General features: G+C 59.4%; 1 protein-coding gene across 1 annotated transcript in view; it reads left to right on the top strand.

Moving 5' to 3' along the window:
• Ccdc85c (coiled-coil domain containing 85C) overlaps positions 1-23,568 on the top strand; it is a 54,748-nt gene that overhangs the window by 970 nt on the left and 30,210 nt on the right. The window contains exon 2 of the mRNA XM_023719639.1: positions 4-167. Within this exon, the coding sequence (XP_023575407.1) occupies positions 4-167 (164 nt within the window). The remainder of the gene's footprint in view (positions 1-3; positions 168-23,568) is intronic.

The following is a 23,568-nucleotide window of genomic DNA, read 5'->3' as shown; positions in this document are numbered from 1 at the left end:
GAGTGCTGGCAGCGGCGGCAGCCCGGACCACCACCACCATGTGCCTCCCGCGCTGCTGCCCCCCGGGCCACACAAGGCCCCCGACGGCAAGGCGGGAGCCACCCGCCGGTCCCTGGACGACCTTTCGGCCCCTCCGCACCACCGCAGCATCCCCAACGGCCTGCACGGTAAGGACCCTCTTCTCCCTCTGGGTTCCGCATGGAACTGAGAGTGTGGGATGTTCCGGCTCTCATTTCCAGGGTGCATCCTGCACGCGGGGCAGGGGGACCCCACGTCCACCCGCCTTGATGTTGGGCTGTGGTTGGGGATGGCGCGTGCCCCTGTCCAACTGACAGTCAGCAGCTGGGCGCAGCCCCAGAAAAGTTTGTCGCGGCGGAGTTGTAGGTGTTGGCGACTGGCCCTGTGGGGCTGGCTGGAGGCGCCTCTCCCCTCCTTGGAGCAACAGGGGCGCGCAGTCGGGCCTGTGTGTGTGTGTGTGTGTGTGTGTGTGTGTGTGTCCGACCCCTCCGCGCCCCCAGCCCAAGCGGCGTCCACTCGTGCAGTGAGTGGAATTCTGCCTGATTCCTTCTTGCCTTATCAGGGCAGCCAGGAGGCAGAGAGCTGGGCCAGAGGACCCTAGCCAAAGGGCTTCCTCCTTTCCTATATGTTTGGCACTTCAGGTCCGGGACGTTTTTAAACAGAGGGGCTACGATTTCCCCAAGGGATAAGGAAGGGATTGGAATGGAGTCTGGCTTCTCTCCTCTGTGTGCCTCAGTTTCTGTATTTGTGCACTGGAGCCGATGATCCGGGCATCATGGGATTGATGTGGAGATAACACTTGTGAAAGGGTTTGTGAATCGCTGATGGCAGAACAGGAAGTGCTGCGCTTGTTTGCGGCCAGGGTGTGTGTGAGAGCACTTTGGCTTCAGGAAGGCTCAGCCTTGCCTTCCACTCCCACCTGCGTGTCTCTTGGCCTCCTCCAAGAAGAGGGTGACGGTAGCTGGGGACTGCAGGAGCCCAGCAGCCTGCTGTCCCCACCCCTGCCTTCTGTCTTCTGTCCTCCATCCTCTGACTAGTGGCTCTTCTACTCCCCGCTGCTTCCTTCTCTTTGCCTTCTTGCAGGCTTGGGTCCCAGTTCTGGCTGACACTGCCTTGTACTACCTGCTTCCGCTTAGAACAATTTCTGATTCAGAGATGACTGCCTGGTCCTTAAGGAACTGCTCTCTCCTGGGGACAACCTCTGCCTTGGGGGGCTACTTTCTTTTTGGCTTGGTGACTGAGTGGCCTTAGTAGGCCCACTGGGGTAGTGGCAGGGGTGGGCCTTAGACTCACGGAGATGGGGGGCAGTGCTTCGGTTTGTCCCTTATTTACCCTCCTGGGTCTGTGTGAGTTCAGGGCAGGACTTGGTTTGGAGGGCTATTTTGTTACTGATTAGCAATCTATGGTCACAACTCAGGTTTCTTTTTACAGCTCTGCCTCCACCCTGCCTGGCACCCCAGGCTCCTTCAGGCTGTCCCCAGGAGCTCAGAGCCTGGTGGCTTAATTTGTTGGGGGTGCACCCCCCACTGTAGCACCCTGCCTTTCTGGGGGCTTGGGAGAGTCTGTTTTCTGGGCCTCAGTTTCCCCAGGTGCAATACAGAAGCAGGGATTGCCGCAGTCCTGTGGCTGGGAAGTGGAATGTTTCTGGTTTTCAGCTGTGTCACCAGTGATACTTGGCCAGGGCGATTCTCTGCAGGACAGTGGGAGTGTCCAAGTGTCCAAGCCTGTTTGCAGTTTTGTCTTGGTTGTGCAGGGTGCTGACGCTGGGACTGTCTGGCAGTGAATAATGCAGGAGCAGAGTGGACAAGGCCCCGGCCTTTCCACCCGCTGGGCGGCGGTCAGGGTTCAGGTGTTGGTTTTCTGCACAATCCTGCCAGTCCCAAGTCCACTTGGACTGTTGGCAGGTTTTGTAGCACAGCGAAGCTGTTGCTTTGGGGGAAGGGTGTGAAAAGCCAGCGTTATCATTGCAGATTCTGGTTGCTGGTGGGATCTTTCTTGTTCTGTTTTGTCCCTTAAAGTCACAGGTGGCCTTGAGCTGTCCTCCCACCAACACGAGCAGAATGCATGGACACAAAGTCAAGACCTTCTCTTAGAACCTGGGCTTTGCAACCCCGGGACCTGGGGCTTTCATTTAGTACAGTGTGGCTGATGCCTCGGTACCACTCTGAGGTTCATGCTCACAGAACCCTGGGAGTTAGTGTTATCCCTGCTTGACAGACAGGCGGGTAGAGGCCCAAGCCTTGCTTAGGAAGGCCACTGACATCGGAAGTGCTTGTCCTGGGAGGGGTCTCCCTCAGGGCCATCTATGCCCGGGCCATGGGCTTCTAACCCTTCACTGTTAATTGGGGCATAGAGGTGATTCCCTGCTCTGGATTCCCCACTCAGGTTTGTCCCCTTGCTCTGGTGCTGGGAAGTGTGCGTCTCTTATCATAGACCACTGAGTGTTTAGGTGGTTGATAACCCCTTAGCCAGAGTCCGGCTGCCTTGACTTTGAATCTTGGCACCTTCATAGATGTGGGCCAGTAGATTAATTTTGTGCAGCCTCTCTCTACCTCTTTCTGTAAGGTGGGGCTGAAATCAAGAGTCCCTGTGCCCACTTGCGGTCTCTGAGGTTGGCCTCTGCACGCAGTGGCTTTCCGCGGTTGCAGCGTCCTCCCGGTTTGCCAAGCACACTTTCGCTTCCCCGAAGGGCGCTGCTTGCTGTTGGACAGCTCGCCTGCAAGTGCGCAGCCCAGAGGCTCCTGCGTGGCTGCACCTGCCACCGAGCCCGGCAAGGTGGCCCCGCTGTCCTCTCGGGGCTGTTCCCTCCTGTGGCCGTTGTGGGAGGCACCATCTGTATTCTAGGCAGTGCTCTATGGGACGGGGCGGGCCTGGCGGGCCTGTGAATGTGTATGCAAATCGGGCTCGCTCCTGGGCTGTTGGGCTGGAGGTCTGTCTGGATGCTCTGTACAGTACTGCAAAGCAACGCTGCACAGAGAGAGCGCAAACAGGGCAAATTCAGGTTTGCCCTGGAACTGATGTGATTTTCAAACAAAAGAACTTTCAGCTCCTTTTCTGCCTGCCCCTCCCCCACGCTGTGAGCCCCGCGCCCCTCGGGCCCCAGGGTGTGTCCGTCTCCCCCTGTTCCCCTGTGGCTCATGGGGAGAAACCAGAACCTTCTCAATCCTCCTGTGAATAAGTTTGGGTTAAAATTTTGTGCTTCTCAAAATAAGCTGTGTTTGTTCCCCTGCTTGTGTTTTTGTTGATTTAAAAGGGAGGGCTTGTGGAGGGGGTCTGGGCTTTTAAAAAAAAGCGATGGAGCTCTGGGCCCTGAATAGGTCTTTTCTGTGCTGGCTTCCAGCTCAGCCAATGAGGCCGCCTTTCCTAAGCCCTGCAGGCTGGAGCAAAGGTCGTGATGATAATGGGCGTGTTACATAAGCTTTACCCCTTCCACCCCACCTGACCAGAGGAAGCTGTCTGTGGCCTTGGAACTCAGGGTGGCCAGCACAAAGTGGGTGGCCCCAGGTGATTCTTAGGGCGCAGGACTCACAGGCCCTTCGAGGGAGCTTCCCAGGGGGTCAGCACTTCCAGCCCGTGCCAGCATGGAGGCTTCAAGTGGGGAAACTGAGCCTTGGGAAGGTGCAGCGACCCCCTCTGGGACCTGGGCAGAGTCTGGGGTCTCGCCAAGTGCCTGGTGCTCTGTGAGTTGCTGAACCAGGACCGTGGCTTTTCTTGGGAAGCAGACCCCAAGCCTGTCCCCATCTGCCATTCCTTGCCCTGCAGCTACCTCCTATGCAAGGATTCTTCCTACTTCCAGGGCCAGACCTTCAGCCCTACAGGTCTCTAAGTGCCTGGGATACAGGATAGGGATGTCCCTATGCCAGCTGGATGCGGGAGATCAACTATTCCTCGGAATGTGTTTTCCACACAAGGGACTTCTGCCTTCAGGGAACTGAGTACTTTAGGCTGGGGTGGGGCTGGAGGCTCTATTTTCCCATATGGAGAGTGGGAAAACAGGATCACCTCTGGGTGGGGGGAGAGGGAGTGTTTTCAGTGTTCCCAGGTGCCAGTGATCCCTTTCTGCGGGAACACAGCACTGGGACCCGCAAGGAGCCACACAGGCTGCTGGCCTGGGCTCTGGCTCCAGGCTCAGACACCCTGGGTGACTCCTGCCTGGCCTTGCTACTGCTCTGTGACCTTGACAGCTCTCTGGACATCTGAGCTCCCTTGCCTCCTCTGTGTTCTATGAATTGTGGCTAGACCAAGGTCCAGACCTTCAGGGATGTGGTCCTGCACTTTCTGTTGTTCCCTGGACTCCTTACATGCAGATGGGAGGCTGTTAGCAGAGCCCGTGAGCCCAGGGCTGTCCCGGAGCCCTGGCATCCTTGTCTAGTTGCATAGGAGGAAGATGGCTTGCCTGGCAGGAATGAGCAGAGTGCAAGGCCTAGATGAAGGTCTGGCCCTGGCTCTGCGCAGCTGGCCGGTGGGATTTGACCTCAGGGGCGAGAGGGGCCTCAGCTTGCAAGCAGGGAGTTTGGAAATGAGAGGTTCTGGTGCCTCATGCGTGAGTCCTGTCCTGGCTCTGGGAGTGGTAGCTGGGCAGCATCAGCCTGGTGCCCATCCTGGTGTAGGCTGGGCTGCGCAGTGGGAAGGAAGCTGGGGGCTCCAGGGTGGCCGTGGGTGCGACCATGCCCACCCGAGTGTTCTCAACTCTGGCAGATGGGCCCCAAAGCCCTGTCCTCAGCCCCTTCTGCCTCCTTGGGCTCTGATCCCCAGGAACTGGCCGTTCCCACTACCAAGGGGGTACAGGGGAAGCTGAGTCAGGCATATTCCCTCCATCTGCAGCCCCAGCTCCAGCTGTCCAATCAGTGCAGGGACCAGCTGGACTCTCCCACTGGGAGGTGACTAAGTCCCACTGCTCTGGCGTGAGAAGCCAAGCAGGCCCCAGTGGCTTCCCTAAGACTCAGGACAAGGAGCAGCTCCTCTGCTGCAGGGAAACTGGCTGTTATCACAGTTCTCTGTTGCCGTCCCCAGGCTCTGGGCAGGGATGTAGTGGGGTCATCCAGGGTCATCCAGTGATAGCTGCTGCTCCTGAGGAGTCCTGGGCAGCCGGGGGAAGCTCGGATCCTGGTGTTTCTCCCGGAGGAATGTGGAGCCTGACCCTAGGGGCTGGCTTGAGTGGTGCTGAGCAGCAGCTCCGGCCTTGGGCCTTGGGGGTGACGGGATCCTTTGTCCTTGCTGCTTCCCCACCGTGCTCTGCTCTGTTTATGGGGAGCTTACGAGGATCCAAGGGCTAGTTTCCTTCTTGGGGTTCTGGGTTGGGTCTGGGATGCTGAGTGCGTTTGTCCTGGGTTTTGGCCTCCCTCCCTCCCTTCCTGCCTCCCTCCGGAAATGCTCTTGAGAGTGGACGCAACTTCCAGGGCTGATGGTATCTTGGATGGAGGAAATGCCAGGCCTGGGAGAGCCGGAAACTGAATCCTTGGGCACTGAGATTCCCGCCTGCCCGGGAAGAGGAGGATTGCCACATACATGGCTAGCCAGAGGGAAGTGAAGCCTCCCTGTCCCACCCTGTGGCCTTAGTGCCCCCTTCCTGGGGCTCTAGTCCTTTTGCTTTCCAACTTGGTGCTGAGAGGCATCTTCTCAAACTCTTTTTCTCTCTTGTTTTGCACTTTTGGGATAGGGGCTTGGTGTGCAACTCAGGCTGGTCGCAAACTCATTCACGGTGATCCTCCTGCCTCAGCCTCCCAAGTGCTGGGGGTACAGGAGTGCACTGTAATGCTGGGCCCCAAAATGTCCTTTGGGTGGCACCAAACATGTGCTGCTGTCTCATTTCACTCACCCCAACATCAGTGGGTCTCAGGGGGCTCCTTGTATCTGCTGAGGATCAGGCCCTGGGTGGTGAGGGGAATCCCATGGTTACATGGGCGGGGACAGCGTGACAAGCGCTCCTGTGCCCTGACCCTGAAGCCTTGCTGTCCAGCACATTTTGGGCTATCCACCTTCTGGTGAGCCCCTGACCAGGCCCTACATCTTCCGGAAGTGCCCTGGGTGGCTTTCAGTATCTGATGCTGGGAGCTTGAAGTGTGCGTGGCTGAAATCTGGGCATTGAAAGGGCAAAGGACCGGGTGTGGCCGTGGAAGCAGCCACATCCAGGGCTCACGGCCTCTGGCACCTCCCACTTGGTGTGATCACAGGGTCCTGCTGAGAATCAGAACTTTTGCAGTCCGTCCCCTGCCCCAGATGGGTCATCCTGGGCCTGAGAATGGCTGTGAGTGTCCCTGTCCTCGCAGCTTGAGGTTGGGGTCCTGCTGTGTGGCTCAGCACTGTACTGTGTACTGTGTGACATGGAGTGGATCGGTGGCTTAGGTCCATGCCTGAACTGGCCACGCACACCTCCTCCCCTCTCTGTGCCTTCTATCTCCCGTCTGCAGGGATTGAGGCTTCGCTGGGCTGGACCTCAGAGACATGTGGCTCCTCTGCACCCCTGACTCAGTTCCTGCATAGACCCAGCCACTGGCCAGGGCCCCGTCCCACCAGTGTGTGGTCCCGCTGTGGTCCTGGGAGCCAGCCGCTTCTGTTCCTGGGCCTCTGAGCCTGAGCTGAGCCCCTTTCCTGATGCTTGGTCCTCAGGCAAGACTGCTGGGCTGCAGGGTGACATGGCTGCCTGTGACTACCCCGGTGCTGTTCTGGGGCCTGAACATGCTCACCTGTCCTGGTGCTGGCTGAGGCAGAGACCCCGGCCAGCCCAGCCTCCTGCCATGCCAGGGCCGATGGAATTACCCGTGTCACCTATCTGATGGCCTTGCTCAAAGGACTGGGCACCTGGTTTGGGCACAAGCACCAGGGGCTCCAGTTGCCGGCACAGGTTCACTGGGGACAAGGCTGTCTGCACCCCACCTCGAGGCTCCTCCTCCTCACTCCTCACTTGAGTATGATTATCAGTGAGGGAACCAGGCTGCGCGCCCTGGAGGCCCAGGCAGGTGACAGGCTGTGCCTGCCTTATGTTTGGAACCAGGTAGGGGTTGTGCCCCCCTTTCAGTTCTCGCTTTCTGTCCTTGGCACCAGTGACCTTTAGCTGCTTCCAGGAAAGTCCAGCATGGCGTTGGCTGACACATCCCTGCCCTCTGTTGCCCTGGTGCTCATTGGAAATACCTGCTTTGCTCAGCACTTGCTCACTGTGCTGGGCCCTGGCCTGGCCTCCCAGGGGGGCCTGCACAGTCCCCGCGGCACCCAGGGTTGCTGTAGCTGCTGGGGTCCTGCCAGGCAGCCAGGGCCAGGGCCTTTCTGGGAAGATCCAGGGGTAATGCTTCAGCACCTCAAGCGCCACTATGTTGGAGACAGGTGGTGGCAGCAGGGCAGTCACTGGTCCGCAGCGGGCATCCAGGGCAGCAGCTGGGGCAGAGGCCAAGTCTGTTCACATCAGCAGTGAGGGACAAGTGGGCTGTGGTGGCTCCTCAGTGACCTGTGCTGTGTGGGCACCTGCGGAGGTGGCCTTGGTGAGCCTGGCTCTGGACTCAGCCCGGCTGCCCCAGGTCCCTAATAGATTGCCTGGCGATGCCCCTGTGATGCCCCCATTACTAGGTACTGGATACTATGCCTGAGGGTGGATTTGTATGCTCTATTCAAGGGGACAGATGCAAGCAGGGCCAGTGGCACTGCGCTGACAGCTATAGGGAAGAGTCGACCCATTTCCAAAAATAGACCGGCCGCTGTCAGGGGATGCATCTCTTTGTCTCCCCAGATCTGCCTCAGCACTGGCTCCAGGTTGTAAGGCAAGAAGGAGGCTTGCTCTTGTGCAGGAATCTGAGGCTCCAGTGGGCACCCCTCTCCTCCACCCGTCACAAGGGCCTGATTGTGTGCCCGCCCTGAATGCGCCGCCTGTCACCGTGTGCGGCACCGGCTGGCCTCCCTAATGAGCCCGCTCTGGGAGTGGCCCTTTGTGGCAGGTTCCGGCCACACTGCCCACACCAAGGCCTCGCTTCCCGGCTGCCTGGCAGCTTGACATCTCTGGGGAGCCAGAGGGACAATAGGAAGCTCCCCACCCCCACCCCTCTCCTCTTGCTGTTTCCCATATTTTCTGGGATGTGCATGTGCCACTTTTGCACTGGGACAGCAGATTAAGAGGTACACTTCTCCCTCGGCCACTTCTGTCCTGTCTGGGAGAGAGGGTCCCCTCCCGCACCAGCCCTGCCCCACCCTGCGCCCTGCCAGCCCTCCTGTGGGACTGTCCATTGCCACTGGCCTTTATCTTGTTCCTATTGGGTCTCCTGGCTCCTTCTCTGCAAGCAGGCTCATGTTTCTTGGTCCAAAGCTATAAAACAAAACCCCAGCCTGCTCCCATCCTGCCCCAGAAGGGAATTTCTACGGTCCTTGCCCCAGGAAGCCCGAGACCCTGGGAAAGGTGACTTCCTATGCAGTCCATGTCCCCTGCCAGCTGACTTCTGGAACAGGATGGCGTGACAGTCCCCTCTGTCCCTGTGACAGCACTTTGCAGTGCCCCTCCTGTCCTGCCTGGTGGGGGTCACTGCCCCCTAGCTGACCCCAAGTCTCTGTCCCATGGGTCCAAGTTTCTGCTACTTCTGCCTACCACCCTGCCCACCCTGTGCTTCTGCGCCCGCTGCACAACTTGTGTTCACCCCTGCATCACGGCCTCCTAGCCCTGGCCCTGCACTGCCCACTGGCCCTCTGTGACCATGCTGGCCATCTCCAGTGCTGTGGAGGACATCCCGCCATTGAGAGGCCTCCATGGGGCTGTGCTGGTCCACCTGCTTCTTCCGTGGGCCCTGTGACCACCATTTGCCCTCAATGGCGCAGGGCAGCACAGCCCTGGGTGGGGTATTTGATGTGTAGCCTCTGCCACTCAGTGTCTTGGAGTTTGTAGCCCCTGGATGAGCTCTTGGCTGATGCCCCGAGGTGGCGGGTGCCGGGCTGGGCACATGCAAGCCCTGGCTATGTGCGTGGACACCAGTCCTTGAAGGAACAGAGCGTGGAGTGGCCACATGGCTCCAGGAGTCTCCGTGACCGAATCCAGCCAACTGCTTCCTGGCTGCCAGCTCCCTGTTCTCAGAATAAGGCTAAGAAGGCTGCGGGATCCAAAAACAAAAGAAATGGTCTTTCAGCTGATGGGGTAGAGTGGGGCGTGGGAGAGTGAACGCAGACTGCAGCCTCTCCCTGTCCTCCCTGGCCTCCTGGAGACGTTGCATCCCACTTGGCTGCTCCCATCCTGCCCTGGAAGGGAATTTCTACGGTCCTTGCCCCAGGAAAGGGGCCTGCCGCTCCACGCCATTTGTGTCCCCTCAGCAGCTGCTCGCGGCTGTAACTGGCACGTGCGTAGGCGCCCAGTCCAGCTGCAGGCCACCATGCTGGCCATCTCTGGCCATGAGGCCATTACGTGCTGCACCTGGGGCTCTGGCCCTGTGCCCGGCCTCTCCCCCCAGTGCATGGTATCCTTGCTGCTGAGCCTGCTGGGGTGAGTATAGCATCGGGCAGTTGGGGTGACATTGGTGTGGTCCCAGCAGCACAGCCCAGAGAGCCAGGACCTAGAGTCCCCCACGCCTAGCTCTCATTTCTGTCCCCTGCCAGGTGGATGAGATGTCAGCTTCCCCTATAAAAAAGAATGCATGGCTTGGTTCTCTGGACCCTGTGGGTTGGGAGGGTCCCAAACAGCCCCTCTACACTGCCCCTTACTCCAAGGTAGGGGCAGGGTGGGCACGCAAGGATAGTGTCGTCTCCCTGAGGCATTGGTGCTGGGCTCTCCTGCCAGCTGTCATGTGCACTTTGCCTGGTGGAATTCCTCCTGCTCAAAGGGTTGGTAGAACAGCTGGGCCCATGGTCAGGGACCCTGTTTCTGGTGTCCCCAGCCTGGGGGTTCCCAGGCCTAGGTGCGTTTCAGGACCGCAGGGTGTCCTGCCCTCCTCCCACTGTTCCCATGCTGCAGTGTGGGCCCCAAGCAGCATGCTCTGCTTAGATCTGCTGAGCCCCTAATCCCTGCTGGGTTGAGAGCTTGTGCCTGGTTTGGCTGCAGATTGGTTGTGGGCAGTGTGATCTGGTCTGCAGTGTGGGGCGGGCCCTGGATAAAAGGCCCCTCACTTCCCTACAGCCCCACTCTGGAAGGAGGGAGGTGGGCAGCTGTCTGCCCTCTGCCACTTGCAGATCTGCTTGGCTCTAGGGCCCCTGCTGCTTCATTTGGGGGACTAGGCTGGGAGGGAGACTCCCAGGGCAGCTCAGGGCTTTCTGTGCTCTGTGCAGATGGAGTAGTCAGGGGCCTCTGCCACCCTTCAGTAGCTGCCCCCTCAGGGGATCCCAAGTCCCTGAAGTAACTGCTCATGCTGGTCTCTGGGACAACCCTGTCTCTGAGAGGACAAAGTCTAAGACTCTGTAGGTGAACCACAGCTCGTTCTAAGCCCTGTTTGTGCTGCTCTGCCCTGCTACAGCCTCTGGGTGACTGATGGGTGGGCAGTGCATACAAGGGGGACACGCTGGACAGGGTGGTTCACATCCCGGGGACCCAGCAGGAGGGCACAAGATGACATCATGCTGCTCTGAAGGGAAAAGCAGGATTTGGAGCCGAGGCCCCATCTCTGGAATTCCCCATGTATAGTCTGCTCCGTTGGGCTCTGGTGGACCCTGGGTAACTGAGGAGGAGGACAGTGAGGCCACAGAGAGGGTGGCAGGGCTTGCAGGCCTCCTGCTGCTCTTGGCATCCTGAATGCAGCAGGCAGGGCAGCCCTGCCAGTGCCCTGTGCAGCTCAGAGGCCCCTGCCCTAACCTCAGCCCCACAGCCCCTCAGGCGTGTGCTGGCTGGTGGCTGAGCACTACGCACGAGGAAGGGCCATGTGTCCAGGGTGTGGGCTGGGGCCAGCAGGCACAAGGGCCAAGGTTTACAGGGTGCTTGCGGCCCACCGGGGAGGCTGATGCAGATGTGTGTGCTCTCACTGTGTGTGTGGACTGCAGGCTGGAGCCTGAGGGAGGTTGAGTCAGGCCCCCTGCTGCGTTGGGGGAATTGCAGCAGGTGTGGAGGTCACCTGTGACCTTGTCCCGAGAAGTGTGGCTGCCTGCAGGTGCCCGGGCCAGGGCTATGGTCTCCAGTGTGCCGGGCTTTCCCAGATGGGGCTTGGCTCCTGTGCCTAGGGGTGGGCCTGACTGCACTGGGGAGCTGGCGGGGGACAGAGCCTGCCTGGAGCCCTGGAGGACTCTCTGGCTCTTCCCTCTAAGCTTTGTCACCTGAGATGTGGACACTTAGCTTAGAGATCTCCAGGGGCCATCTCGTAAGGCTATGGGAAGAAATTCACATGTGTTGTTTTTGGATTATTTTGGAAAAAATAAGCTAACAGCCCAGTGTAGTCATGTATATTCAGGAGGCTGAGAGAGAAGGGTTACTGCGTGTTGAGGACAGCCAGGGCTACACAGTGAGACCCTCTCTAAAAAACAAAACAAAAAACCAATGTACACAGGCACTGAATCTGCGTTGTCACTAGGGTCAGAGCCTTCACAGTTAACTTACTGCCTTGCAGAGTGTGAGCAGGGCGGGGCATTGTCAGGGTGAGCAGAGTGACCAGGGCAGCCTGGTGTCACTGAGGGAGACGTGCACAGACTCCCTCGACTGCCCCCCAAAGCCAGGGCTGTAGGGCAGTGCAGCTCAGTGCTCTTGATGACTTCTAGTGCTGCGGCTGAGAAGATCTGCTGTGGTGGCATGGGCTGGGGTGGCCATGTAGGGAAGGGGTATGGATCCTGGCTCCAGCAGGGACCTCCTAGGCGTCCAGGGTCCTCCGGGATCCTGGCCTTCCCCTGGTGGGCCAGATGGCTGGGGCCCTGCTCCCCACATCCCCCAGCGCAGGCAGGGGGCTGGGTGGGGGAAGCTGTCTTTCTGAACATGCTGGCATTGGTCATTGACAGGTCTGTACTGTTACCCGTGATGAGGGATGGAAGCCCCCCCACCCATGGGGTTTCCCCTTGGCACCGTGGAGGGCGGGAATGTCACTCACCGTGTGGGACAGTGACCTGGGCAGGGTTCTGTCCAAGGAGGGACAGCAGCTATGCGGTGGGAGGAGCCTGCTGTCCACTGGCCTGGGCCCTGAGTTCCTCTGCCGCAGCTGTGTGGGCAGAGCCCCAGGGTTGTCCTGTCCCATTGCCACTGTTCCCTGTGCCACCCAGGGTCCCCACCTCTGCTGCTGGATGCCTATGGAGGGTCACCCACGGCTCGTGCACAGCGACACTCAGTCTGGCCCCCACAGTAGTCATGGTGACAGCCGCCGGCACCTGGTGCTACCTACCACATCTGCCTGCTTCGAGCCTTAGGGAGCTGAGGTGCTGCTGATCTGTGTCCCATTTGAACCATGGGGACACTGAGACACAGAGAAGTTAAGTCCCTTGCCTAGGGTCCCGTGTAGGGTGTGGCAGAGCTGGGATTAGACCTCAGGGCCCTGGCTGTGGGCCCACCCCCACCTACCTGCTGCCCCTTCTGGCCTTCTGTGTGTCTTATGTGTAAAAGCCACCTTCCCCACCATTTTCTTATTCCAGTGCTACTTCCTGTCTATTGTCTGTTTCTGTTTTCTGAGCGTGTCTTACTATGTAGCCTAGACTGGCCTGGCCCTCCTGGAGATCCTCCTGGTTCAGCCCCCTAAGTGCTGGGGTTACAGGTGTGTGCCGTCACTGTCAGCTACTTCCTGTTTATTGTACAAAATTTAGAAAAAGATAGTTACCTTTGACCCTGACGCCCAGAGAGCCTCTGTGAGTCAGGGTGATGTATGGCCACAGTGACCTGTGTGTGTCCGCCGGGTGTCTGCCATCAGCCCTGCCCCTGCCACCCCTCACCCTCTGTCCCCTGCAGAAATGCAGAATGGCAGAATGTCACCTGCCCGGCCATCACCCATTGCTTGCTGTGGGAAAGCTTAGAAATCTGGAAAGGTCACAATCGAAATTTAGAAACACCGCCACCAGCAGCTCCTGCAGGGTCTCTGCCGGAGGTTCTCCCATGGCGACACCTTAAGAAGCCTGCGTGCCTGGCTCAAACTTGTGAGCCTCCTGCCTCAGCCTCCCAGAGGGCTGGGATTACAGGCGTGTACCACCTCCCCCTGGTATAACTTTTAAAAAGAAATGATCTCTGGGGAGCAGGGGTGTGGCAGCTGTCTTGCCTGTGCAGCACCCTAGGTTCTATCGATGGTGTCACAGAGGACGAAAGAGACAAGAGAAACCCCCCACGGAAACCTGTGTCGTACAGCAGCTGTTAGATTGCGAGAAAGACCGAGACGACAGTGCCAGGAGTCTCCGCCGGCGCTGCATGGGCTTCTGGCTACGAGCTTCTTACGGTGGATTGCGCCTCTGCTGCGCGGAATGAGCCAATACTGACACGTTAGTATGAGCCAGAGTCCAGGACTGCCTCCGCGTTTCATTTCCTTAGTTTTTACCTAATGTCCTTTAGCTGTTGGAGCTCAGCCAAGACCCACTTTCTAGAGCCCAATTTCTCCCGTGGTATTGCTGCAGTTTTGCAGGGCTGCGTTGAGGATGGCCTGCTCCGTCATGACTGCTCTTTTGTGTGCCATTTGGAGCTGCCCTTGGCTGGGTGTCACGTGCCAAGCCTGGCTCTGCCATCGCAGGCAGTGCCACCACTTCCGAGAGCCTCAGTTTCCCTCTGGAGACAGGGACACCCCCAGATGCCCTTCCCAGCCTGCTAGGAGAAGCAGGAAGGGCTCTCAGAGTGGTGGCGGCTGTGGCAGGGACTGCAGATTTCAGTCTTTAGGGCTGAACAGCCTCATCTGTGTTGCGGCCAGGCCTGGGGCTTGGTGCCTGCTGAGCACATGCTCTGCCGCAGGGCCACTCTCCCAGCCCTGGGCAGCCGGTCCTGAACAGCATGGCCCTGCTACCTGTGGATGGTCCTGTTCCCAGCAGCTGCTCTCCTCCAGAGCCCTCCCCAAAAGGTTGCCGGCCCCTCTGTGGCCTTTCACAGGATGCTGTGAGCAAGCGGCAGGCCCCGTGGACAGGATGTCTCTCTGCAAGCCTGTTGAGAAATCCCCCTGGAAATCCTCCTTTGGTCCCATGCAGGCAGGCGAGAGATCAAAGACGGAAGCCTGGGAGGCAAGGCCCTGGGCCTGGGTCTGGGTCAGCGGGAGGCAGGGTTGGGGGGTGCGGGCCATGTGTGGGCTGGTTCTCCCCAGCCTGCGGTTCTGGGTGTCCTGGGCCCACCTGACTGTGGCTTTGTACGTTGTGTGACAGGGGAACCCAGACCCTTTCCCCATGCCACCCTCTGGAACAACCTGCAGCCATGTTTGGCCTTCCTGTCCAGCCTCCCCTTGCTCCTGGGACCCCTCTGCCTGAGTGGTGAGTTGGGGTCCCCAGGCCCCAGGCTGAGAGCCCCTGAGTTCTATCCAGGCGCCCTTGTGCCCACTGGACTGTGGCTGCCTCTCCTGCTTGTAGGCCTCCGCTGTGCCCTGCTGTTCACTCCCTCACTTGGGGACCACTTGCTTTCCAGCTGTGGCCACTTCTTGTCTCTTTGTGTGTCCACCAGTGGCCACAAAGTCCTTCTCACCCTCTCCCTCTGTGCTGGGCGTGGAGTTTTCAGCTGAGCATGACTTGTGATTCCAGTTATTTGGAGGCTGAGGCAGGAGGATTCCAAGTTCAAGCCCAGCCTGGGCAACTTAGTGACCCAGTGAGACCCTGTCTCAAAGTAAGAAATAAAAAGGGCTGGGGCTGTAGCTCAGTGGTGGATCTATGCTGATGCCCAGGTAGGTTCCTGCTGTTCCCTGGGGTGGTAGTACACTCCATCATTGATCTAGTACATGCTGTCCATTGGGCTATGACCTGTGTGTGGCCAGTGGGTGCTGGGCCGACACTGCTGAGCTCTGGTACTGTGTGGGCAGCCTGGAAGTCCTTCCTCAGAGCCCTGGGGCCCGGCCTGCTGCTTCCTGTCATTCCTGGAAGGTGCCTGCTCCCTAGCAGCCCTTGCAGGAATCCAATGCTGAGACTAAGGGCTGGCCCCACCCAGGTGATTCACTGGGGTGGCCCAGGCTGAGGCCCCTGCGGCAGATGGAGCCAGATGGGCCGTGGGTGGGGGCAGACAGGGTGGTCCAGCCTCCGCCCACCCTGGGGTTGACAGCCTATGTCTGCTTCCGCATGGGGTAGAGGATCAGCAAGGACCCTTGGCTATGTTGTGCCCTGCCCTGGCAGCTGTGACACAGGCTCCCTACAGCACTTGATGTGTCACCTCTTCCTGCCTGGGCAGTTTGGGCTGGGTTCCGGAAAGGGGCAGGGCAAAGGGCATGCACCATGGCAGGTGGCAGGGACGCCCGGGACCTGGGTCCTGTGGGGTACGGAGTGCAAGTGGGGTGGGTGCTTCCTTCCGTGCCCAGAGTCCCAATTCGCCTGACCAGACTCAGGCAAAGTCTCCCCGGCTGACACTACAGGCAAGGGGTGGAGGTGTGGCCACACTGGACCTGTCCCTGTCACCAGTGTCCTGGGCCAGGGGCAGGGCAGGAGTAAGGAGGAGGCCCTTGACTCCTCGAGGTTCTGGGAGTGTGGGTGATGCAGAGCCATTGGGAGTGCGACACACACCATACAGCACCATATGGGTGTCCCTGTGCCCTGGTCACTGCACATACGTCTTCCGTAGGTCGTGTCCCTCAGTTAAGAGCATTTCTCCCTCCCCACCACTTCTATTTTTGCTCCTGACTTTTCACTAAAGGCTTCTGTCTGCCCAGCTTCTGGCATGGCCTTGAGCTCAGTGCCTGTGACTGGGAGAGGGGACAACCTCATTTCCTTTCATCTGAGCATTCCATCCCTGGCTTCCCTCCAAGAGCAGCACCTGCATGGTGAAACCCTTCCCAGGGTGAGCCCTGAGCACCCCCAGCAGGTGTGACGCAGCCCGTGGGAGACACAGGTGACAGGTGGCTGCTGTGTGCGTGGTCCTGCTGGGGCTCTGGGGAGGCACCACGGTGCACCCCACAGGGACCAAACCTAGCACTGTTACCCCCTTCATGACGTTTCTGTGGTGCCAAGCTGATGGTAGCCAGTGTTCTCTGTGTGGTGTCCCTGTGGTGCCCTGTGTCCCACACCCTGTGGAACCTGCTCAGCCTGCTGGAAGAGGAAGAACAGCCCTGGGGACAGCCACATGACCTGCCACTGTGATTTGGCTCCTGCTCCCTGTGTCCCTGATCTGGACCTTGGCCTCCTCCACTGTGACATGGGCTCAGGGACCCTTACACAGTGCCAGGCAGGTGGGGACAGGCACTGGCATGTACTGGATCTTCAGGTGGTGGCAGTACAGGTGTGCGTTTAGTGTGCATGCTTGGCTCCTTTGAAAGGGGGGCTGTGTGTGCAAGCAGGGAGGCTTAAGACCCCAGCCAGAATTGGGGCTGATCTGAGAGGCAACAGTGGGGAGTCCCTGGGTCACTGGCATTTGAAGGGGAAGTGCAGGACCAGAGGGGCTGGGTTGCAGGTGCCGCTCACAGAAGTGGACAGGTGACACTGGTCATCCTGGGATGATGACAGACTGGTCAGCGTGTGGCCAGGGGTGTGTAGAGACCCCACCTGAGGTAGCAGGGTTATGTGACCTGTTTCTACCTGGGGTACTCCAGGGTCCCCTCTGTGACCTTAGGGCAGCCATTCCCCTGGAACTGCATGGGCTGCCCAGCCTGTGGACTGCTGGTGGCTGTGTCTGGTGCCGCAGGTCTCCTGTTGCTGATTGATGTCCGGACAGGAGGGGAAGGACGTCTCTGCCCCCAACACCCTCCACCTGAATCAGAGTCCCCATGTCCCGCTGTCCCAGCCAGGGACCATGAAACAGAGACCGTCTGTGGGTCTTTCTGTTGGGCAGCCCCTGCCAAAAGGGCTCTCATTTCATCTGTCTGCTTTGATCTCTGACAGCCGGGCCTCCGTGATGGGCCCAGCAGGGACACATGGCAGGGTGGGGAAGCCGGCAAGGGTGACCCGCTGCCCGAGCCCCTGATGGCTGCTGGGTGCATGTGGGCCCCCGTGCAGAGATGGGTTGGAGAGGTAGCGGCTGGCAAGTGTGGGGCTGCCGCTTGGTGGGTCCTCTGCAGGGGATGAGCTTGCTGTGGTGCTGGTGGCTGGCGTGTTGTACTGCCTAAAACTCATGGCATGGTTCTTTCCCTTTCTCCCTGGGTCCTTTTGTTACCATAAGTGGGGACGAGGCTCATGAGGTGATTTCTGGGTGCTGGGCCAGCTGGGCTTTGGACGTCACACAGAAGGCGGGAGGGGGGCACTTTCATGATAAGTGCTCACTACAGAGGGCCCACCACAGTGCCCTCCCAGCACCCCAACCCTCTGTGCTGGCTGACGGTGGATGCCCTGCTCCACAGGCCTCCTGAACCAGGCTGCTAGGTAGGACAGACCGGAAGGAGGAGGGCACGGGCCACATTCCAGTGGCCAGGTCTGTCCCTGGCCACAGTCCCCAACCTCCAGGAGCCCTGCTCCCAGGGAAGCTTCTGCTGTGGACCCTGGCCAGCTTACTCGCTTCTCGGGGACCTGGTATGAAAGCAGGGTGACCCCGGGGAGGTTGCATCTGAGCACCTCGCCTGGGGCCATTCCTGGTGAAGAGCTGGCCCGGGTCCAGGCTCTTCGCAGGTCCCCTAGCCCCGATGGGGACATCGCAAGTCACAGAGATGGGCAGCCAGGGCTGCAGGAGCCCTGGCCACAGGGGTGCAGTGGTCGAGATGGCCTCCACCCCTTCCCACACCACCTTATCTCTGCATTCCTGCATTCTTGCACCTCTGCCTGGGTCTCTCTTGCTGTCCCTCCTCCTCTCCTCACATGGACAGGGCTGTGTGACATGTCAGCCTCGCCAGCCAGGGGTGGGAGTGGATGGGCCGGGGTTGGCTCTGTGGGGAGGAGGCGGGCTGGGGCTGGCAGGTGCAGATAGCTCAGCCTGCCGCTCGCTCGTGGCCCCTCATGCTAGCCGGCCCAGGTCTGACCTCACTGCCTCTGGCATGGGGCCTGCACAGAAATCCCCAGAGCAGCCTCCCTTCTTTATCTGGCTTCCCCCGGGGGTCAGGCTTGCCAGGCCAGGAAGGCAGGGTGATGGACAGAGCCAGCTGGGCTGCTTTCCGGTGAACCCCAGGTGTGGTGGGTACCAGCGGCTGGGAGGGCCAGGAGGGTGACAGTGCCGCATCTCTTAAGTTCTGTTCCTGTGCAGAGCTGGCAGCCAGCTCTGCCCTTCTGTTGATGACGATTTCCGGTCAGGATCATGGTTCCAAGTGGCAGCTCCTCAATGCAGTCATTGCCGTCTGTCCTTCCTGTCTGGGGAATTCATGGGAGGCATCTATCTGGGCAGCCCCCGTCGTCCCTCACTTGAGAGAGACCTCAGTGGTGGTACAGGTGTTTGTGGTCCAGAAATCCAGGGCGCTTGTGAGGGTCCCCTGCGTGCAGGGGGTTCTAGCCCTCCAGTGTGCACAGCAGCTACAGGCAGGTGTGGCATTCGAGCTGGGTGGCTCCCTGCCTCTGATGACCCCAGACAGGCTGGCACTTTCCTTGTCCCTTCTGATTTTGGCCACCAGGCTGTGTACCACGTAACCTAGGCCTTTGTCACCACGTCTCTGGTTCCTGCTGTGCTCCTTCTCCTAGATCTTGGACTCTGGCTCTGCGTCCCCTGTGGAGGACAGGTAGGGGTGAGGCTTCAGGACTGTGGGCCAAGACAGGACTGGTGGGGAGCCCTGTAGTCACTGTGGACCATGGCCGTTTGCCACAGGTGTCCACGCAGCAGCAGCAGGAGCAACCCTGGCATCTGATATTCAGACCTGTGGGTTATTTCTTGGAAAACAAAAGTGTGGTTTTGAGGGAGAGTTAGCCCTCCCCTGGGAGTGAGGAGAGATTTTCAGGCCCTGGTAGGCCCTGCCAGGCCTCGGGAGGGTCTTTGGAGAATCTGGCCCCCCTCTGAACTTCCTGGACTTTGGGGACAGGATTGAGGTGAGGACCCAGGTGCCTTGAGCGTGGGGCCTCATGCCCTGGGGACAGTGACAGGACACCTGCTGGCCTGAAGTCTCGCCAGTGCCAGCCCCAGACAGGCCAGACATTACCCTGTGCGTGTGAGATTCAGTTTCTCATCCATCTTTTTCTCCATGGACTTCCTGGCATCATAAGGCTTGCAGCCAGTGGTGGGGAAGACAAGAGTCTGAGATGCGGCAAAGGTCTCTGAGCGCCGCCTGTCACGCTAGGTCTTCTGTGGCCGAGTCACCCAGCCCAGGACCTTCCCTGTCTGTCCTCGCTGCTTCCACCCCACAGCATCTGTGTCTCTGGGCTTCCACTTGTCTTGCTCTGGGGCCCACGACGCAATGCTGTGTGCAGGTTTGTCCCACACAGCTCGAAAGCCTCTTGGTCGTCATAGCAGGGAGGGCTGGGTGTCACTAGAAGTGGGCAGCTTTTATCGTTGCGGTGTGAGGGTGATTGTCCCTAGGACCCTGGCAGGCAGACTTGGGAGGGGCCTGCGAGGAGACTGAGCTGGTCAGCGTGGGTGCTGGAGAGGTTGGGCTTGGGGTTGGGGTTGGGTTTTGGCTGTGCACTGGCCCCAACTCTCCAGCCCGCCGAGGAAGCTTCCTCCAGGGCTTCCCTGCTAGGTTCCAGGCCCCCACGCTGGCTGCCGGGTGGTCTGCTGCTGCCCTGGGTGGCCAGGCTGGGAAACACTGGACTCCTTCTTGCTGCGGGGTGGCAGTGTGTGATGAGGGTGGGCAGCAGGAGGTGTGGAAGGTGCTGGAAACAGGACAAGGTCTGTGTGGGGATTTCACTGCCTGCCCGGCGAGATTTGGACTCAGGAAGGTCTGTTTCAGGTCCCGTGTGAAGAACCCCTCCCTCTTTGGAGCCCAGGGCACTCCGTGGCACATCTTCCTGTGCACGCTGGCTGGGGGCCACAGCCATAATCCCCGTGGCTGCATCTCCACACCTGCCCCTTGCCAGGCCAAGGTGCTATGGAGACAATGGCGTTCAGCTTGATAAGCTGGACCCAGAGACCTGAGATGAATGCGGGTCCCGAGCTCCGGCGGGGCTGCCTGGAGCTGTGGGGTTCCGGATTGAGGCTGGACAAGCCCGAGTCACTCTTGGCTCCATGGCCTGGGGCTGATTTTTGTGGTCATGGGTTTTTGTCCCAGTACCAGGGCAGCATCGTGGTGTAGATCCCAGCAGTGGCAGAGGTGCTGAGAGCACAGGGCTGGGACTCAGAGCAGTTGCCCCAGGACCCTGTTTGGGGCACCACCTCGTGCAGCTCAGCCAGCCCTGCCAGCCCAGCAGCCTGTTTTGGGGACAACATTGCTTCCAAACCCTGAGCCGCGCGATGCTTGGCTCCGTACCCCCGTACCCTGGCTCCTGGTTTAGGCTGCTCACTGCTGGGAAGGGAGCCTGCGGGCCTTTCCTGTCAGACGAAGAAGCTGCACCACAGCGCTTCTCGTTCCTTTATTGCTGGGGAAGGGAGGTGGCTCTAGGCCTGCTGGCACTTGACATAGGCCCAGCTGCTGGGCGGCCGAGGCTGGAGACTGCTGGGAACTGGGAGTTTGTGGCGAGATCCCTGTCGCAATAGGATAAAATAAAGCAATGAAGTGGCAGGTAGTGGAGACACAGTCGGGCCAAAGTTGGGATCTTCGGATCTGATCTCCTACCCCCAATCCTGGCAGCCCCTCTGTGCAGCAGACTCAACCCAAGATCCTCAGGGACCCTAGGTCAGGTCACCTGTGTGCCTGGGCTGTGCTGGGCATGGCCTCCCAGGTGAGAGATGCCCTGTCTCTCTGGGATCACCCCAGCTGAGGTGCATGCGGGGCCCTCCCACCACGCCTGTTCCGCCTTCCACCCTGGAGCTCTGCCTTGTGGGCAGCCCAGCCGACACCTGACCGAAGTCACGTTTTATCTGCCCTTTTCTCTGGCTCCTGGCCAAACCACTAACAACCCAACTCAGAGTAATCCTTACATTTGTGGCTGTAAGGCCTGGTGTGCCCTGCCCCTGTGCCCTGAGGAATCCCAGTGTCCTCCCAAGGGAGCCCCTCGCCCTCCACCACCTGCTTCCCATGCGTGGCTCTGAGCCTCGGTGCCCATGCCAGCACGCCAGGAGGGCTTCACAGAGGAGCCCCAGGCTTATACCCCCCCCCCCCAATGCTGTCTGGAGCTGCACCAGGCAGTTTTTAGGGAGACAGGATGTGGGAGGAGCTAGGGAGCACAGGGACCCACCGCTCTGCCTCAGTGCACCAGGCAGCACCTGCTGCTCGGGTGGGCAGGTAGACGCATCCATAGCTTCCCGCAGCCCAGCCAAGATGCAGGGGTCCTCCACAGAGGCTCCTCACCCCCACTCACAGTGGAAATGGGTTGGCCCTGGGCTGGGCCCTGGTTGTACCTTGGCAGCCGCGGGAGGGGCCTAAGTGGGCGCGGTGACCTCAGTGTGGGTGAACCTGGCCTGTGTAGGCTTTTTGGGGGGCAAATTCCCGAGAAGCAGGAAAGGGGAAGTGGGGGTGGGGTGGGGGGAGTCACAGACATTGTCTTGGGGCCATGTCCCCCCATCCTAAAGTGTGTCAGCATCCCCTATACCTATCTGAGCTTGTGTCAGGTTGGCTAAGAACTCAACTCACCCTCAGGGACTCCAGGTGCCCCTCCCTGCTGCCCACCTAAAAAGCTCATGTTTGATTTCTGGGTGAGGTGGAGCACTCTGTGGTGCTCCTGTGACTCTCAGAAGTTGCCAGGCCAGCATGACCACGAGGTGTCCTGTGGGCGATGGGGAATGAGATCCCCATGCCTGCTCTGGTCCCCGCACCCTGCAGGCCAGGCCAGGCTGCTCCCCAGCTCATGGTTGCTTGGAAACCAGCTCAGCTGCAAGAGGGTGGAGGTGCTCAGGGTGTCCCGGGCCTGAGCGCTACCCTGGGCATCCTGGTGCATTGGGTGCTACAGAGGCACCACTGTGGGTGATGGAGAAAATGCACCATTACCCAGAAGCTAAATTTTCCCATCTGTGAAATGACAGTGTTCGTCATGAAATTCTGAGCTGACCCAGGTGGCCTGACTCAGGACCAAGCCCAGTGGATGCTGGCACTGATGCCGGCCAGCATGGGGGAGACTTCTCCAGAGCTGGCACTTGGGGGAGACCAGTTTTGGGCCAGCCAGGGAGCTCAGTGGACTAAAGTGCCTGCTTAGGCAGGCACAGGGACAGGGGTTCGATCCCTGGCTTGCAGTGCCAGCCCTGCCCTCAGGGGCATGTTGAGATGGTGACTGAGACTGGGCGTGGTGGCACATGCCTATAATCCCAGTGCTTGGGAGGCTGAAAATAGGAGGATCATTGCGAGTCCAATCTGTGTAGTGAGACCCTGCAGACCCTGTACTAAAATACAGAGAGAGAGAGAGAGAGAGAGAGAGAGAGAGAGAGAGAGAGAGAGAGAACCTACTTCCTTTAGGAAGCAGCTTCAGCAAGACTGGGGAGCTCACAGCCATGTCCCTCCCAGCCCTGCCCTAAGCGCTGGGCAGGTACCCGTTTGCTGTCAGCCTCGTGTCTGTGAATTGGTACCACAAACCAGGGCCGTGTGCCGACAGCTCTCGGGGTCTCTGGGCTCAGGGAGGGAGTAGCTAGGATGGCAGCTGCATGGTGACAGCTGCCTGTTCTTGCTGTGGCTGGGGACTGCCAGAGTGTGCTCATTTATCGTGATGCCTCCTCTTAGTGTCCCCTTGCCTGGCCTGCTGTGTGTCGGCTGGTGTTTGTGGCTGTCCCCTCTTAGCTTCTCAGTTGGGCCGTCCAGCAAAGCTCATGGCAGAGCCAGAGACGGGCTCCGGATGCTGTGTCCTCTACCCGAGTCACTCTGGAAGTCGCCCGTGTCCCTGCTAGCTTCTCTCACCGTGGATTCTTCAATGTCTGACTTCTCTGGGCCTTCGATCCTCCTGCTGTCTGCATGGTGCTGGCTGGGCATGGCACACCCGGCAGTACCAGCCCCTGGCCCAGAGTTCGGGCTTGCAGCTGAGCTCTGTGTTTGCCGCAGAGGAGGGGACCCCTCAGGTGTCCTTGGCCTGCCACTAGACGGGCCTGGAGAAAGCTGGGGATAGCATGGGGCCCTGGGGACTAGGGACTCTGAGGCCAGGGTGAGAGTCAGTGTCCCGAGCATCAGCGCTGTTGTTCCAGCCAGCTGCTGTTGGCAAAACCAGTTGGGGACAGTGAGCTTGGTGGCCCGTGACTAAATCTTGAGTGCAGCTGCTTGATTGCCTGGTCTGAGGCCGGCGGCTAGTGGGAGCTCTCTTTGGTCTCCCCTGAGGAGGCTGGTAGCCCTCAGTGGCAGCTGCCACTGTGCAGAGTCCCAAGGTCCTGAGGATTCTCAGACAAGGGTGCGATGCATCTGCCCAGCGTCCCTCTAAGCTAAATTCATTCTGTCCCAGAGGTCCCAGATGAGCTATATTCCTGTCTTTCTGCAAAGAAAATTTAATTTGGGTGGCTGCTGAGGAGACTTGAAGGGCTACGCTTCGTGGCGTTCTGGAGGGTGAGGCAGGAGGATCTCAAATTCAAGTCCAGCTTGGGCAACTTAGTCCTAGTGAGACCCTGCTGGGCTGGAATCTTTTTTTTTTTTTTTTTTAAAGGTAACAATATGTAACATATTTTTAAAAATTTATTTATTT

This window comes from Octodon degus, unplaced genomic scaffold, assembly GCF_000260255.1.
Source record: "Octodon degus isolate 3935 unplaced genomic scaffold, OctDeg1.0 scaffold00070, whole genome shotgun sequence".
Taxonomy (NCBI): domain Eukaryota; kingdom Metazoa; phylum Chordata; class Mammalia; order Rodentia; family Octodontidae; genus Octodon; species Octodon degus.
Note: the sequence above shows the minus strand (reverse complement) of the source record. Positions and strands in the feature narration are given on the sequence as shown.